Source organism: Caretta caretta, chromosome 5 (assembly GCF_965140235.1).
Source record: "Caretta caretta isolate rCarCar2 chromosome 5, rCarCar1.hap1, whole genome shotgun sequence".
Classification (NCBI taxonomy): Eukaryota; Metazoa; Chordata; order Testudines; family Cheloniidae; genus Caretta; species Caretta caretta.
This window is the reverse complement of record NC_134210.1, coordinates 46,439,655-46,454,306: the sequence shown is the minus strand read 5'-3', so window position 1 is coordinate 46,454,306 and position 14,652 is coordinate 46,439,655. Positions and strand designations below refer to the sequence as shown.

At 39.9% G+C, this 14,652-nt stretch overlaps 1 protein-coding gene across 3 annotated transcripts in view; it reads right to left on the bottom strand.

Annotated features, from left to right (window-relative positions):
- Positions 1 to 14,652, bottom strand: part of AP3B1 (adaptor related protein complex 3 subunit beta 1) — a 344,461-nt gene that overhangs the window by 88,086 nt on the left and 241,723 nt on the right. For all 3 annotated transcript variants that reach the window (XR_007356822.2, XM_048851142.2, XM_048851143.2), the window contains exons 21-22: positions 12,471 to 12,543; positions 11,279 to 11,385 (exon numbers count right to left, since the gene is read on the bottom strand). Coding sequence is in view for 2 of the 3 variants with exons in the window: in XM_048851142.2 (XP_048707099.1) it covers positions 11,279 to 11,385; positions 12,471 to 12,543 (180 nt within the window). In the remaining variant the exon portion in view is untranslated. The remainder of the gene's footprint in view (positions 1 to 11,278; positions 11,386 to 12,470; positions 12,544 to 14,652) is intronic.

Genomic DNA, 14,652 nt, shown 5'->3' with positions numbered 1-14,652 from the left:
AACCAACTGTACACTGGATTCTACAATATTCTCCAATTTATTTGAAAACAATAGATTTACATACAGCATTTCATTTTCATTGCCTCCTAAATCACAAAACAACTCTCAGAAAAGTCAATGAGGGAATGAATACACAGATTGGAAGACAGAATTGGGCCCTATAAATAATCTCTATAAATCTCTTTAAAGTATCTTATTTATTGTTATTTGACTTCCATTTGTGCAAAACTGTCAACTGCAGACTACCTCTTTGCACAAGTTAAGATGACCTATTGGAATGATGTGCAAGAAATGCATTACTCTAACACACTGTAGTCCCTCCACACTGCATCACAGAGCTGCAGAGAGAAGTTTGAGGTAGATTGCATAGAGCTAGAGACAGATTTGAATTTTTTCATGCTCTGACTTAGTTGACCTTCTGCCCTTCCCTCACTCAAAACTAATCTGATATGCGAGAGCTACTTACTGCTAGTACTCTTCCCCTGCAGTTACTGACAAGTAGGCGATGCCAGAATTAGGAATCGAGAAGAAGAGCTTGGCTCCCCACTCTGTCCATGTTTCAGGAAAAGTTGATCAGAACAGAACTGTGCAGTCCTTCATCCTTTGTTTACCCTCCACTATTTACCTCTTCCATCTGATCATCCCCCTATCTTTTGATGCCTCTGATTCACTGTTGCTGCTCTCCCTATTACACCAGGCCAGTGATGAGCTGATCTACAAAGTGAAGCAAACTTAATATTTTTCACTGTGACTTGGAGCCAGCAGTGCAGACCGCATGAGAGAATTTTTTGTAATTACAATTCCACAACTACTGGTGTTCAAGGCATAACAAATACATGATTGCAGGATTGTCTCAAAAAATTTATCATGACAAAATTATCTTGAATCCAAACCTGTAAAAGGGTGCCCAACAGTGAATTTTTCAGAAAAGTGAAGAGCATGTGAAAAAAACAGAATGAAAACTGTTTTATAACCTTTCCCATTGCAATAGCTATAGATGCAACAACCCTTTTACATTTTTATGTTAACTTTAAAAAGAACAATGAAAATCACAAGATACAGTGTTTTAGATATTGACCCTACATTAAAATCAATGGGAGTTTTACTGTTAGGAGTAAAGACAGATTCTAGCCTTGATTTTCCTGTTATGCCTAACTATTGGAAGGGGTTTCCAAACAACAGGTGAGTTAACACTATATACATGCCATGCTGCTATTTAACCTAATTCTAAGGATTTTTTTTATTTGATCTCAGGGATTTTAGCTCACAGCTATACAAATATGCAGAGACAAAGTTTGAAAAAAAGAAGTAGGTGTAGCAACGTTGTACTAAATTTATAAGAGCAGCAGATTAATACAAATTAATTGAAGTGTCAAAGTAGCTGCTATAAAATGGTCACTGATAATCTTGTTTTAAACATCATACTTCATAAAACTTCCACTGTACTGAGTTCACACGGTTTTTGGAACCGTTACAATGAGAGTTTCACTGCAAAATGCATCAGTGAAACGAATAGGAGCTTGCAGATTATTCATAATGCAGTAGAGATGGTCCAAGGAGGCCAGATTTTATCTCTGGCTGTGGTCACATTTTTGTTTTTCCTACATATGGGTCCAATCCACAAAGTTTGGATCTAGAATTTTAAACTGACTTTGCAAATGGTGGGGTGTTCAAATCCAGCCGATCTCATTGGCTTGTTTTTAGACTCCATTTACTGAGTTCAAAAGGGCTCAAATAAAAGGTTTTGGCCAATCCCTGTAACATAGTTAATGCAATATATATGTACAGAACAATATTTCTTGCATGGAGTATAAAAATACTATTCCCAAATGCATTGTTTCTATTTTAATTATTCAGTTTTCACACTGGACTAAGGGTGCAAATGTACTTGTAAGTGTGTAAGTCTTTCACCAATGTCTTCATCCAAACTTTCCCTTTTAGTTAAAGAAATTAGTGTTCAGTGTAAAAGAAGAACAGGAGACAAAGATAATGAAAAAACGAAGGTTACTTACTTGTAACCGGAGTTTGAGATAACTCTGCATATTCACACTCATGGTGGGTAATGCGCCGCCTGATGCAGCCCCCCAATGATAGAACCTTCGCTAAGCAGTACATGTTAGAGTGCATATGCACCCCCTCTTCCCTTTCCCCTCAGTGTCTCCAAACGTTCTGAAAATGAGACTATCTAAGGGGGGGGACTGTGCCCTCTACCACCTCCGTTCCTTTAACTGCTAACCCAGAGAAACCAAATTAGGACTTTGAGAAATAGGGGAAGGTGGGCAGGAAATGTGAATATGCAGAGTCATTTAGAAGAACTCCTGTAACAAGTAACCTTAATTTCTTCTTTGAGTTGCTCTGAATATTCTGATTTATGGGTATTTGGCAAGCAGTGCTGAAAACTCAGGAGGAAGGCAACAGAGTCCTAATTAAATAATGACAAGCATTGCACTACTAAATGTAGCATCAGCTCTCAAAACCAAATCCAACGTACAATGTTTGGTAAAGGTATGGACTGACTTGCAAGAAGCAGCCTCACAGATTTCCCCAACAGGAACATGTTTAAAGGCAAATGAAAGACACTGCCACTGCTCTAGCAGAATGAGCCTGAAACAGCAGGCCTGGCGACTGTGACTAACTTGTAACATTCAATGATACATTGATTAACCCATCTGGAAATAGTCTGAACTAAGGCTAAGATTTTGTTACGGATATTTTTAGTAAAAGTCACGGACAGGTCACGTGCAAAAAGAAAAATTAAAGGAAACCGTATAATCCATGCAAGTGTGCATGTGCCCCATGCATCAGAGCCAGAGAACTTTGCCTAGCAGTACCTGTAGGAGAGGTGCTCACATCTCATGGCCTTAGCCCCTCCTCTGGCCATATAAGGGCGATACCACCCTGATCCCCCTCAGTCCCTTCACAATGAACATCAGGAGCAGAGATTCCAATGCAACAGGATGGACAGTGGGTTGACTGTGGAATACATGTCTGCATCACACTGAAAGAACAATAGTTACAGTAAGTAACCGTGATTTCTTCTTCAAGTAGATGCAGCCTTGTATTCCACGTAGGTTACTCTCAAGCAGTATTTGCAGGAGGTGGGGCTCCAAGTCTATTTAAAAAAAGATTGCAGGATTGCTTTCCCACAATTTGCATCTCAGCATGAAGCAGGATAATGGCATAGTGGTTCATAAATGTATGTGCAGAGGACCAAGTGGCATCTCTTAGAAATGCAATCAGCATGACCTAGGCTCTTGTAGAATGAGCTCACACCGGGGGGAACCGAGGGGGAATGTAGTCTGAGCTACTTTATATGCTGTCATGATACAGGAGGTTATCCATCTGGAGATCATCTGGAAAGAGATTGCTTGACCCTCCATTACGTCAGCATGACACAATCAGACGAGGTGAGGCTGGAAAGGGTATTTTAGCCATATCCAGGTAGAAATCTAGACACTGCCTCACATCCATCATGTGAAGATGCTACTCCTCTTGGGTTGAACAGGCGTTGGGTGGGGTGGGAACACATGTAGATATGAGTGAAACTGATAGACCACTTTAGGCAAAAACTTAGGCTGCTGCCGCAGGGTCACTTTGTCTTCAGAAAACCTCATGTAAGGGAGAGTCTGCCATCCAAGCCTGAAACTCTCACAAACACCTTGCAGATCTTATCACAAAGAAAGCAGTTTTCTGACACAAAAAGGAGAAGGAAAAAGTTGAGAGGCTCAAACGGAGACCTGCTGAGTCCTGCTGTGATCCTGAAAGGTCCGACAGGCACTGCAGATGCCACAGAAGCTTCCTGTTCTGACCACAGTTCTTGAACTTTCAGCAACCACACGTGGGCTCCCCAACCCATTAAGGAGGCATCTATGACAATAGTCCTGGTTGGCGGAGACCAAGTGCAGGGAATGCCAGGGCACACATTGCCCTGAATTGTCTACCGTCGTAAGGAATCCAGGCTCAGTGGAGGAATTTAGACCAGATTGCCCAAGGGATGGTAATTCGGACAATAGACTGAATTCAGCCACATCTGAAGAGGATGTAGCTGTAACCTGGCAAATTGGACTACCTGTATGCAGGCAGCCATATGACCCAGCAACCTCAGGCATATTCAGACTGTAGTTGAGGTTTGAGACTGTAATACCAACCAAAGGTGGCAAATCATCTGGAACTCAGTTGGCAGTAATGCCATCTAAATTGATTCTTTGAGATGGGACCAAATGTTGACTTCCTGGCTGTTCAGGATCAAACTGAATGCCAGACAATCCACTAAGTCATGGGACTGTAGAGCATTCTCAGAAGGAGACTAAGCAGAGGCAACATCCATTTGTTCATCAGCTGCCAAATCTGAATCAAAGACTGTATCTATGTGATCCAGCTCAAAAAGGGGAGCTCTCTCAGACTTGTCATTGGGCACACCGTCTGAGCATCAGGTGGATTCAGTGAAACTGAATCTGAAGATTCCACCACCACCAAAGTTTTGTAAGTCAGGACCTCGCTTCTCCATCCATGAGGTGGATAACTCAAAACCTTCTGAGGCCGAGCCCAATAAGACCATGGAGTCCAGGAGGGCCAGTCTCTCCAATACCTGGGATCTGAGAATATATCCATAGGAGAAGATAAAAACTGACCAAGAGATTGAGGAAACCAGATTTCAGTGGTACAAAACTGGATGGTTCAAGCCTTTTAACTCTTCCTCTGTCCTCCTTTAAGCGAGGACCCGCTATGGATCTCAGTCAGATAACAATGGCACCAGAGGATGAATTGAGATCAAAGGTGAGAATCTGCTTGCTGAACCTGGAGCTGTCTTAGGAGGACGACGACAAAGATGGAACCAGAAAAAGACTCTCAGGATCCTCTTCTCTACCCATCTTTTAAGTCAAAGAGATGTAGATCTACAACCTGACAAAGCCTCTCTTTTGCTTTCCCCATAGGTCTCTTGCTTGGATCAGCTCAGAAGCTGAACGGTGAACATCAGTTACCATAGTAATAGTCCTTTTCAGATCAGAGGATAGCACAGAAACAGGAACAGACAATGGTGCTGTTAATGCAATTTAAAAAGCACTGGATCTGGAAAGAGATTAAGCTCCACACTCCTCAGCTGAGATTGATCACAGAACTGAAACAGGCCTCAGCTTTTGGATCGGATGATGTTCCGGAACCCAAAGATTTAGCTGCAAGGGCCTCTTTAAGCAGGAGCACCTGCATTCTATTCTGTCTCTCCTTATGTGCTCTGAGCATAAGCAAATAGAACAGCCAGAAGAAAACCAGCCTTCTCTGAGTCACTTACGGCAGTGATTCTCAACCTTTCCAGACTACTGTACCCCTTTCAGGAGTCTGATTTGTCTTGCAGACTCCAAGTTTTACCTCACTTACGACTTGCTTACAAAATCAGACATAAAAATACAAAAGTGTCAGCACACTATTACTGAAAAATGGCTTCCTTTCTCATTTTTACCATATAATCATAAAATAAATCAATTGGAATATAAACATTGTACTTATTTTTCAGTGTGATACTTGAGTCTGTTTTTCACTTGTGAGACTTGTCATTCTGGGAGACTCTCTCATTTTGTTTGTATGAAATTTTAGTTTGTATTGAATTTGCTAGTGCTTTTTATGTAGCCTGTTGTAAAACTAGGCAAATATGTAGGTGAATTGAGGTACCCCCGGAAGAGAACCACTGACTTATGACATCTAACATGGTCTTCTGACACCAGGAAGACAGCTGTGCATGAAGTACATCTTTTAAAACCCGACTTCTTCTTCAGTTCTGCTATCACATGGAACCAAGCTACCACTAAACTAAAACACCTACAAGATCTCTATCAAGCATTCTTAAAACTACAATACCCACCTGCGGAAGTGAAGGAACAGATTGATAGAGCCAGAAGAGTTCCCAGAAGTCACCTACTACAGGACAGGCCTAACAAAGAAAATAACAGAACGCCACTAGCCGTTACCTTCAGCCCCCAACTAAAACCCCTCCAACGCATTATTAAGGATCTACAACCTATCCTGAAGGATGACCCTACACTCTCACAAATCTTGGGAGACAGACCAGTCCTTGCCTACAGACAGCCCCCCAACCTGAAGCAAATACTCACCAGCAACCACATACCACACAACAGAACCACTAACGCAGGAACCTATCCTTGCAACAAAGCCCGTTGCCAACTGTGCCCACATATCTATTCAGGGGACACCATCACAGGGCCTAATAACATCAGCCACACTATCAGAGGCTCGTTCACCTGCACATCCACCAATGTGATATATGCCATCATGTGCCAGCAATGCCCCTCTGCCATGTACATTGGTCAAACTGGACAGTCTCTACGTAAAAGAATAAATGGACACAAATCAGATGTCAAGAATTATAACATTCATAAACCAGTCGGAGAACACTTCAATCTCTCTGGTCACGCGATTACAGACCTGAAAGTTGTGATATGACAACAAAAAAAATTTCAAATCCAGACTCCAGCGAGAAACTGTTGAATTGGAATTCATTTGCAAATTGGATACAATTAACTTAGGCTTGAATAGAGACTGGGAGTGGCTAAGTCATTATGCAAGATAACCTATCTCCTCCCCTCCCCCCCCGACGTTCTTGTAAAACCCTGGATTTGTGCTGGAAATGGCCCACCTTGATTATCATACACATTGTAAGGAGAGTGATCACTTTAGATAAGCTATTACCAGCAGGAGAGTGGGGTGGGGGGAGAGAAAACCTTTTGTAGTGGTAAACACCCATTTTTTCATGCTTTGTGTGTATAAAAAGATCTTCTATCAGTATGCATCCGACGTAGTGAGCTGTAGCTCACGAAAGCTTATGCTCAAATAAATTGGTTAGTCTCTAAGGTGCCACAAGTACTCCTTTTCTAAAAACTACCTTAATTACACTAACAGACACAATAAAAACCAACAACAAGAAACTAAGGCACTAACAGGAGAAAAACCCTGGATCTGATGGACTGGGGCAGTTCACTTCTGTCTGGCACAGCGGTTGGAAGGAAATGAGACAGTAGTGGGCACAGCACCTTATTAGATAGCCTCGCCCTCACAATGTTTGGAGCTGCTGATAGGAGAAGGTGCACACGTGCTCTAACGGACACTGCTTGGAGAAGGTTCTACTGCTGGGCTGTACCACGCACTGCATTACCTGTAAGTGGGAATATGTAGAGCCACTCGATGAAAGTAGTAACTCAGCTTAGTATTTAATTTACGACAACTCCAGCCATGCAAGGGCTGAATATCTCCACCTCCCATTGTAGACAGGGTTGGTAGGAACAAAAATTAGGGTAGTTTCATAAAAATGTTGCTCCTAGATTCAACTTTACTTGTACTTGATAAAAGCATACAAAATAAGAAATTCTTTAGAAGTCACTCTAAACTGCTACCACAGGATTCCTGATACTTCAGATCATAGTATGTATTAGCAAAATGTACAAACTCCTTCATTCCTTTTTTATTCCATTCTTCAAATGTTTAACATTCTAAGGACTGGCTTACCTGAGTTTTCTAGGATTGCTGTTTTACTACATGGTTGCACTATTGCAACTTTCACTGTGCAGTGCATTCACACTAGCCATCTTGTTTTTTGTGCACAGAATGGATTGTGATCATACATATCACTCCCTGCGTTGAATTATTCTATCCCATATGAAGGTCACACATGTGCCATGAAGGTTGGGGGTGTTCTGTTACACCCTCACACTCGCACATAACTATAACAGAGATGAACCACACAACCTTTCTGTGTGAAATGCTCAAGCTCAGTATTGTTACTTTCCTTAATTCGCTCAGTATTTTTAGTTTTAATTTTATTTTCTCTGTTATTTTATTGCTGTGTTTCCTAGCTGCACAGTTTCCCTCTCTCGTGTTTCCTCAAAGAACAAGAGAGGAGAGTGGTGTGAACCAGGCTCTAGATGTAAGACACCCCTTCCGGTCTCTCTATCTGTCCCAGTTAGCCCCCACCATTCCTTAATAAGGCAGTAAGGCTCCTAGGATATGTACTACTCCTCAAGGGTAGGTTGTAATGAATGGGTGCTGCATCATGGCAAGGTAAGTGATTTTACTTGGGATAACGGAGGATATAGGGGGTAGCCCTGCTGTGCATCTTCACTGATGATACTTCTATGTGGGTGACTCTGATGCAGCAAATGAATTATTGTGCCAATGGCCAGTGAAGTAAGCACATTTATTTGCGGGGAAGGGGGGGGAAGAAGTATGCTTGTATTCTCTCCATTTCCTCATGTGCTATAGGTGTGAAAGGGGGAATGGGTATGGTGGATGGGGATTAGTCCAAGCTAGATGCAGCTGATTACCACCTCTGTCCTGCCCTGATCAGAAAGGGCATAGTGGAGAAAAGAGAGGGTTCAGGGCTGTTTTTGGGCCTGCCTAGAGCCAGGAAGACTGGGGCCAGTCAGTGCTCTGTAATGACAAAACTTTGAAGGGTGAGCAGGAGCAATGTGGATATGCAGCAGAAGGAATAACTGCACAGTAGCAGCTGCTAAGTCAGGGCTTGCTGAAACCTGGTATGGCAACACTGTAGAGTGACATGGTGTAGACTACATTGTGCTTACCCTTACTCAGAGCAACTGAAATCCGAGCAGTGCTGTGAATATCTGGCCACTATGGGCAGTGATTGTGTGCGTGCAGTATTCCAGGCATGCTAAGAAGAGCTGCAACATCAAAATTCTCCAGTGTAGACAGGGCCCACATCCAATGTATAATCATGAAGTCCATGGCTTAACATTTTTTGTCAAGTCTATAATTTTACCAGTCTGTTCACTGGAATAGTATCTAAAACATTCTTTCATTTATGAATCATGAGTTAGTTGACTGCCATCTGATGAAGTGAGCTGTAGCTCACGAAAGCTCATGCTCAAATAAATTGGTTAGTCTCTAAGGTGCCACAAGTACTCCTTTTCTTTTTGCCAGTTACTGTGTGTTTCTGTCTTGCATGAGACTTTTGAGGGTTGGGGGGGTAGGAGAGGGGAGAGGTTATTTCTCTTGCAAAGAGATAAATTGTCCCCGGTATCAATATATGGAACTTTGCAAGTATTTATTAAATATATTTTTTCTCAAAATAAATGTATTTTTAAGATTAAATAGTGAAAAGTAACAAAAAGGGAAATTTCTTAAAGGTAAATTTCAAATAACGAAACTGAAGGAAGGGGAATGGAAGATTGGTTTTAACTTACATAGGACCTAAATATTTTTGGTAGGTCAACTAAAAAGATGTAATACAGCAGTATTTACTAGAAGAGAAAGAATGTTACTGCTGCTAAAATACAGGGCTGGTTATCAAGAGTTCTGATTTCTATTTCATGGTTTCCTATAAGACTTCTTCTGGATTCTTGGGCAAGTTACAGCTGCCTTCGAATCTCAGCTACACCTAACTGTAAAATGGGAATTCCACCTCCACCTCACAAGGATATTGGGAGACTTAATTTCTATAGCTTTGCCATCTTTCATTGGAATATGCTGACAAAGAAGTGTGAAGGAAGAAGAGAAGATAAAATATGGAAGTGAAAAAAACAGCCAACTAACCAAGGATGCTTCCTCAACACACTGGAATTAATAAACCTGAATTAATCTAGTACATGTTGCACGAAACAAATATCAAGGGCCTGATCCAACTTTTATTGAGTCCAAAGGGAACTGGATTGGACCTTAATGAAGCAGCAGAAAAAAGAAATAGAAACACTTGACACTAATAGTATAAAAGGGCATTCCAAAACTAACATGCACAGTAACAAAACAGAAAAAGATATGAAGGCAATTATGTGAAATATATTCTGTTATTTATTCTACTTATTTGGAAAACACACACACAGTTACTGCTCATTACAGACACCTGTAGCTTACTGAACGGTTTAATGTTTAAAAATACTTGGGGGCCTTCTCTACATAGGGAAAATTGATCAGCATAACTATTCCGGAATGACTATTCCAGAATATCTTGTTTGGTATAATTTAGCTATTCCAGAATAACTTCCCTATGTGGATACTCTATTCTGGAATAAAGTCACTTTTAATTTGGATCAGAGTGTCCACATGGAAGAGTTATTCCAGAGCTTTGGCAGCAGAATAGTTACTCTGGAAAGCTAGGTCAGTCAATTTCCCTGTGTAGACAAGTCCTAAGTGAAAACAATAGGACAAACATAACAGCTCTGGTGTTAAGGGAAAGAGTCACTGAATTCTAGACGCTTTCTTCTGTGTTTCAGAAAAACTGGACAAAGAAGGTCAATACACTTTCTTATCACCAGCAGAAGATACAATTCCATGGCCTTACACCAATGTAGCTGCACAATACAAACCCTTACCATGGGTAAGTCACAGTTTACAATGGTGCAGTACATCTACACCAGCACTTGTTCTGACGTAGCTATACTGATAGCTACAACTCTCAGTATATAAAAGACCCAAACCCAGGGAGGTGAAGTGACGTATTACGTCATGCCAGCTTTGGCTGCATCAGCACAAGATGCTGCTGCCCTGTTATCTTTCACAATGTAAATTGTCACTTGTATGGAATTGTAATTATATAAGGTCTTGGATATGGATAATGGGCACTGGCACATCATTTTATAGTAAATTTATATACTTTCCACTTTTAACATTTTCTGTGTCAGTACTTTTTGTAGCCATCCCAAACTGTCTATACCTGAAAGTAGTCAAATTTTAGTTTTGCTTCTTTTCATGATAAGAAGAGTTGGTGGAGCAAATACTGGTAAAGCATCAGGCCGAGAAGTAGTAAGTCCACATGTTTTTATTCGCTGCTAGCTGTGTAAATGTTTTAGTATCTTGACAATTTGTTTTTCCTTTCTTCCTGGACCCAGCATCAAGCAATTATTTCTAGTTTCTAATTTTTAGAAACATTTTCTTTGGATTTGTGTGTTTGGTTTGGATTTGTGAGTATGTATGTTTCATTGGGGCTGGAAACACAGTCAAGTTGGAGGGAAGGACTGAGCAAGAGCCCATACTTAAAATAGTTGTACAATACCAAGTGAATGCAGCCATTCTAAACGTTCATTATTCATACCTTCCTTTCCCCAGCTTTCCAATTCCCACGAATATATCAAATAGATCAAAAAAAGTTGTTCAATTTGTCTACAGATTCTAGATTGAGAAATTGCAACATCCTTTAAAAAGTACCTGTTACGGTACTTTCATCAATGACTTACCCAGAAACACATGAAACAACTAAATTGAGTGGGTTTGTTTTTGTTCAGTTGGGGGTTTTGGGGGGAAAAAAAAGATTACTTACATCAATGACTGATGACCTTGACAGGCTTAAACCCTCTAGGTCAGCAACTAAACTTGGAGAGAGAATAGCTGGAGTGGGAAATGCTACAGGAGTTGACACAGGATTGACTGCAGGAAAAGAACAGTTAAAAAAATGGATTTAATAATTTTTTTAAATTAAAAACATTAAGGCAATTAAATACTTCAATTAATAGCATGTATGGTAAGCTGGCATCTTGATTTAACTGAGTTATGCTCAAACACTTTTAAAATCTAGGACTATATTAACCTGGTATATCTCAGAAGATAATGGTAAACTCCCAATGTGAAATTCATATCTGTCAAAAAGTCTGAACTTTGAAGAATGACTGTGGGAGTCCAACAAAAACTAAGAAAATGTAATAAATCAACTTTACTGATTTTATTACGTCATATGTTCAATACAACTTCCTTTTCTAAATTGATACAATAATCTTTTGTTCCTTCTTCCCCATTGCTACTCTCATACTCTTCCTGTGTATTTCATACTCATTACTTCTGTACTACCTACATAGTGCCATATACTGTCATGGTGCTTGGAAAATTAAAGATAATAGATCTAAATCTTTTAAAAATTCCACATTCATGTCTCTCATTAACTCAAATATGACTTCTGTATGCATTTCACTTTCAGGAATGAGTCTGAAAATAAGACATACAAACCTAAAGAATCCACACTACAAGGTTTAGACTAGAGAACAGTTCCAGATCTTTCCATCTTTTTGCAATACTGCATTGTTAGCTGGAATTTTAATTCTTAATGTCTTCTCTATAGTAGTTGAATTAGCTGCCAGACTGACTAAATCAATACATCCTAAGAAATGTCTAAGGTATACCTAAGGCAATAATTCCACTCAAGTGGTAAATGAAGTCATGACACACAAAACAGCTCAAAACAAATGAATGCTTCAAATAGTAGCACATTAAAAAAGATACTTTCTGACAGAACTCTAAACTTGACAAGCAGAAATTTCAAATTACACATTTAAAACAGCAAGTGTGTGATTTCACTAACATCTATACGTGTGCCAGTTAATTGGTATGATAAATGAACAGGATCATTACTTCAGGCATTTAAATTTATGGAAATTATTAGGAATTTATCTTGTGACAAGAAAGATTCTTTGATTCCATTCTTAAAGAAATAAATAATGTTATATAACCAAATTACTTACAATCATCCAAGTCTAGTAGGGACACATCTTGTTTAGTAGGCGCTTTTTTCTCTGGCACTACCATTTCTTTTCTCTGTCAAAATATATGAATATTTCATTTCTGCCATGCCAGTAAAGAGATTCTTCAACACTTTTATAATAGCAGAAAATATTTTCTTCACTTTAAAAGAAAAAAAATACCCATTTTGCTCAGCTCAGCATTCTGAGAGTTCACCTTGTGAGAAGGATTTCCGACCAGGGATTAACTGAATTGTATTCCACAAAAAACCTGTTAGTTAAAATGAACATTTCTGAGGCCCCAATAAGCTTGTTTTACTATTCAAGTAAAACTTCTAGGGAGACACTGAAACTTTCAGGATTTTCTACAGAGGATGAAAGTGGAAAATCTGGTGAAACCACCCCTTTAGAAGGTAAACCAATCTTAAGCAGTGGTGTTGCTTTCTCTGACCCCACAAATTCATCCAAATGAATGCAATATTATTATTATTTGTACTGCAGTAGCTCCTGTAAGACCCAGTCAGGGACCACTGCTCCAATATAGGCACTGTGCAAACAACAAAAAGTTGGTCCCTGCCACAAAGAATTACAATCTTAATCTTAAAATTTGTGGATGATGCACATATTGTCAATGTGGTAAATAATGACAGGGCAGTCATATCAAGCAATCCAGATTGCTCTATAAGTAGGGTCCATTCAAACAAAATTTGTTTTAATTCAGTCACATCTAAGATGACAGAATGCAGGCCATACCTTCAGAATGGGGGACTCTATCCTCAACAGCAGTGACTCTAAAAAGGGATATAGTGGTCATAATGAACAAACAATACAATGTGAGTTCCTAGTGTGATGCTATGGCATAAAGGGCTAATGTGATCTTTGGATGTATAACCAGGGGAGTCAGAGTAGGGAGGCGACCGATACTGGAATACCATGTACAGCATCCACATTTTAAAAAAGATTGGAAAATTTGGAGTGGGTGCAAAAAAGAACTACACAAATGATTCAAGAGATGGCCAAAATGCCTTACACACTGAGATACTTAGAGCTCAAAAGAGGATGAAGCGGTGACTTGATTATGGTGTATGAGTACTTTCACAGGGAGAATACACGAGTTCTTTAATCTAGTGAAGAAAGGCACAACAAGAACCAACTGCTGGATGTCACAGCCAGACAAATTCAAATTAAAATAAGGCATACATTGTTAACAGTGAGAATGATAAACCATTGGAACTAACTACAAAGGGACAGGGAAGATTCTCAATCTCTTGTCTTCAGATCAAGATTGGATTCCTTTTTGGAAGATATGTTTTAGTTAAACAAGTTATTGGGTTCTATACAGGAGTGGCTGGCAGAAAATTAATGGCCTGTGGTATACAGGAGGTCAGACAAGATCTTGTAACAGTTCCCTGTGGCCTTAAAATCTGTTAAACTTGTGGGATTTGAAGGTCTGTCAGGGACTCTGTAGATGGCAAATATAAAGTTAAAAGTAAAAATACAAAAAAAGAGAAGCCAATTAAAAAAAGACATTCAAAGGACATAATATAAACTGAGTTAAGATCTGCATGTCCCCACTCTCCTCCTCCTGACCAAAAACAGGCTGTGGATATGGAGAAGGGAAGGTATTCAGTACACAAATAAGTTTTAACTATAGATGGAGTAAAGAAGTGGCATATGACTCTGGTTTATGGTAGGATTAAGGTTCAAGGGCTTATCCTGGTTACGGTTTCATCCTTATTACTTGTCCCATTCTAGATAGGACTGTCCAAGATTTTTATCTCCTGTCTTGGGTTTCTGCAGTCCTACTCCTAATCAAACTCTCATGCAGCCAATTAAATTCAATACCAAAAAAGCATCCCTCTCTCACAAGGGGCTACTGTGGGAAAAGGGTGGGAGTCCTGAGTCTGTCAACAACAGCAGTGCCAACTCCATCTGTTGAAAAATCGTGAGTCAAGTCCAAAAAATCCAAAATCTCTTGTAATCACTTGCCTCCAGTAGCTGGAACTTTAAGAAAAAACATCAAATATCTTGAGACTCATGATAAAAGTCTTGAGAGTTGGCAACACAGCAATAATAATACTAATAACTGATCGGAAAGATAAGCACAGAAGAAAGGACAGCCATCCGAGGAGCAGCAGCTGCTCGCTCAACCCTATACTCTTATCTGGGTTGAGGGTACATAATG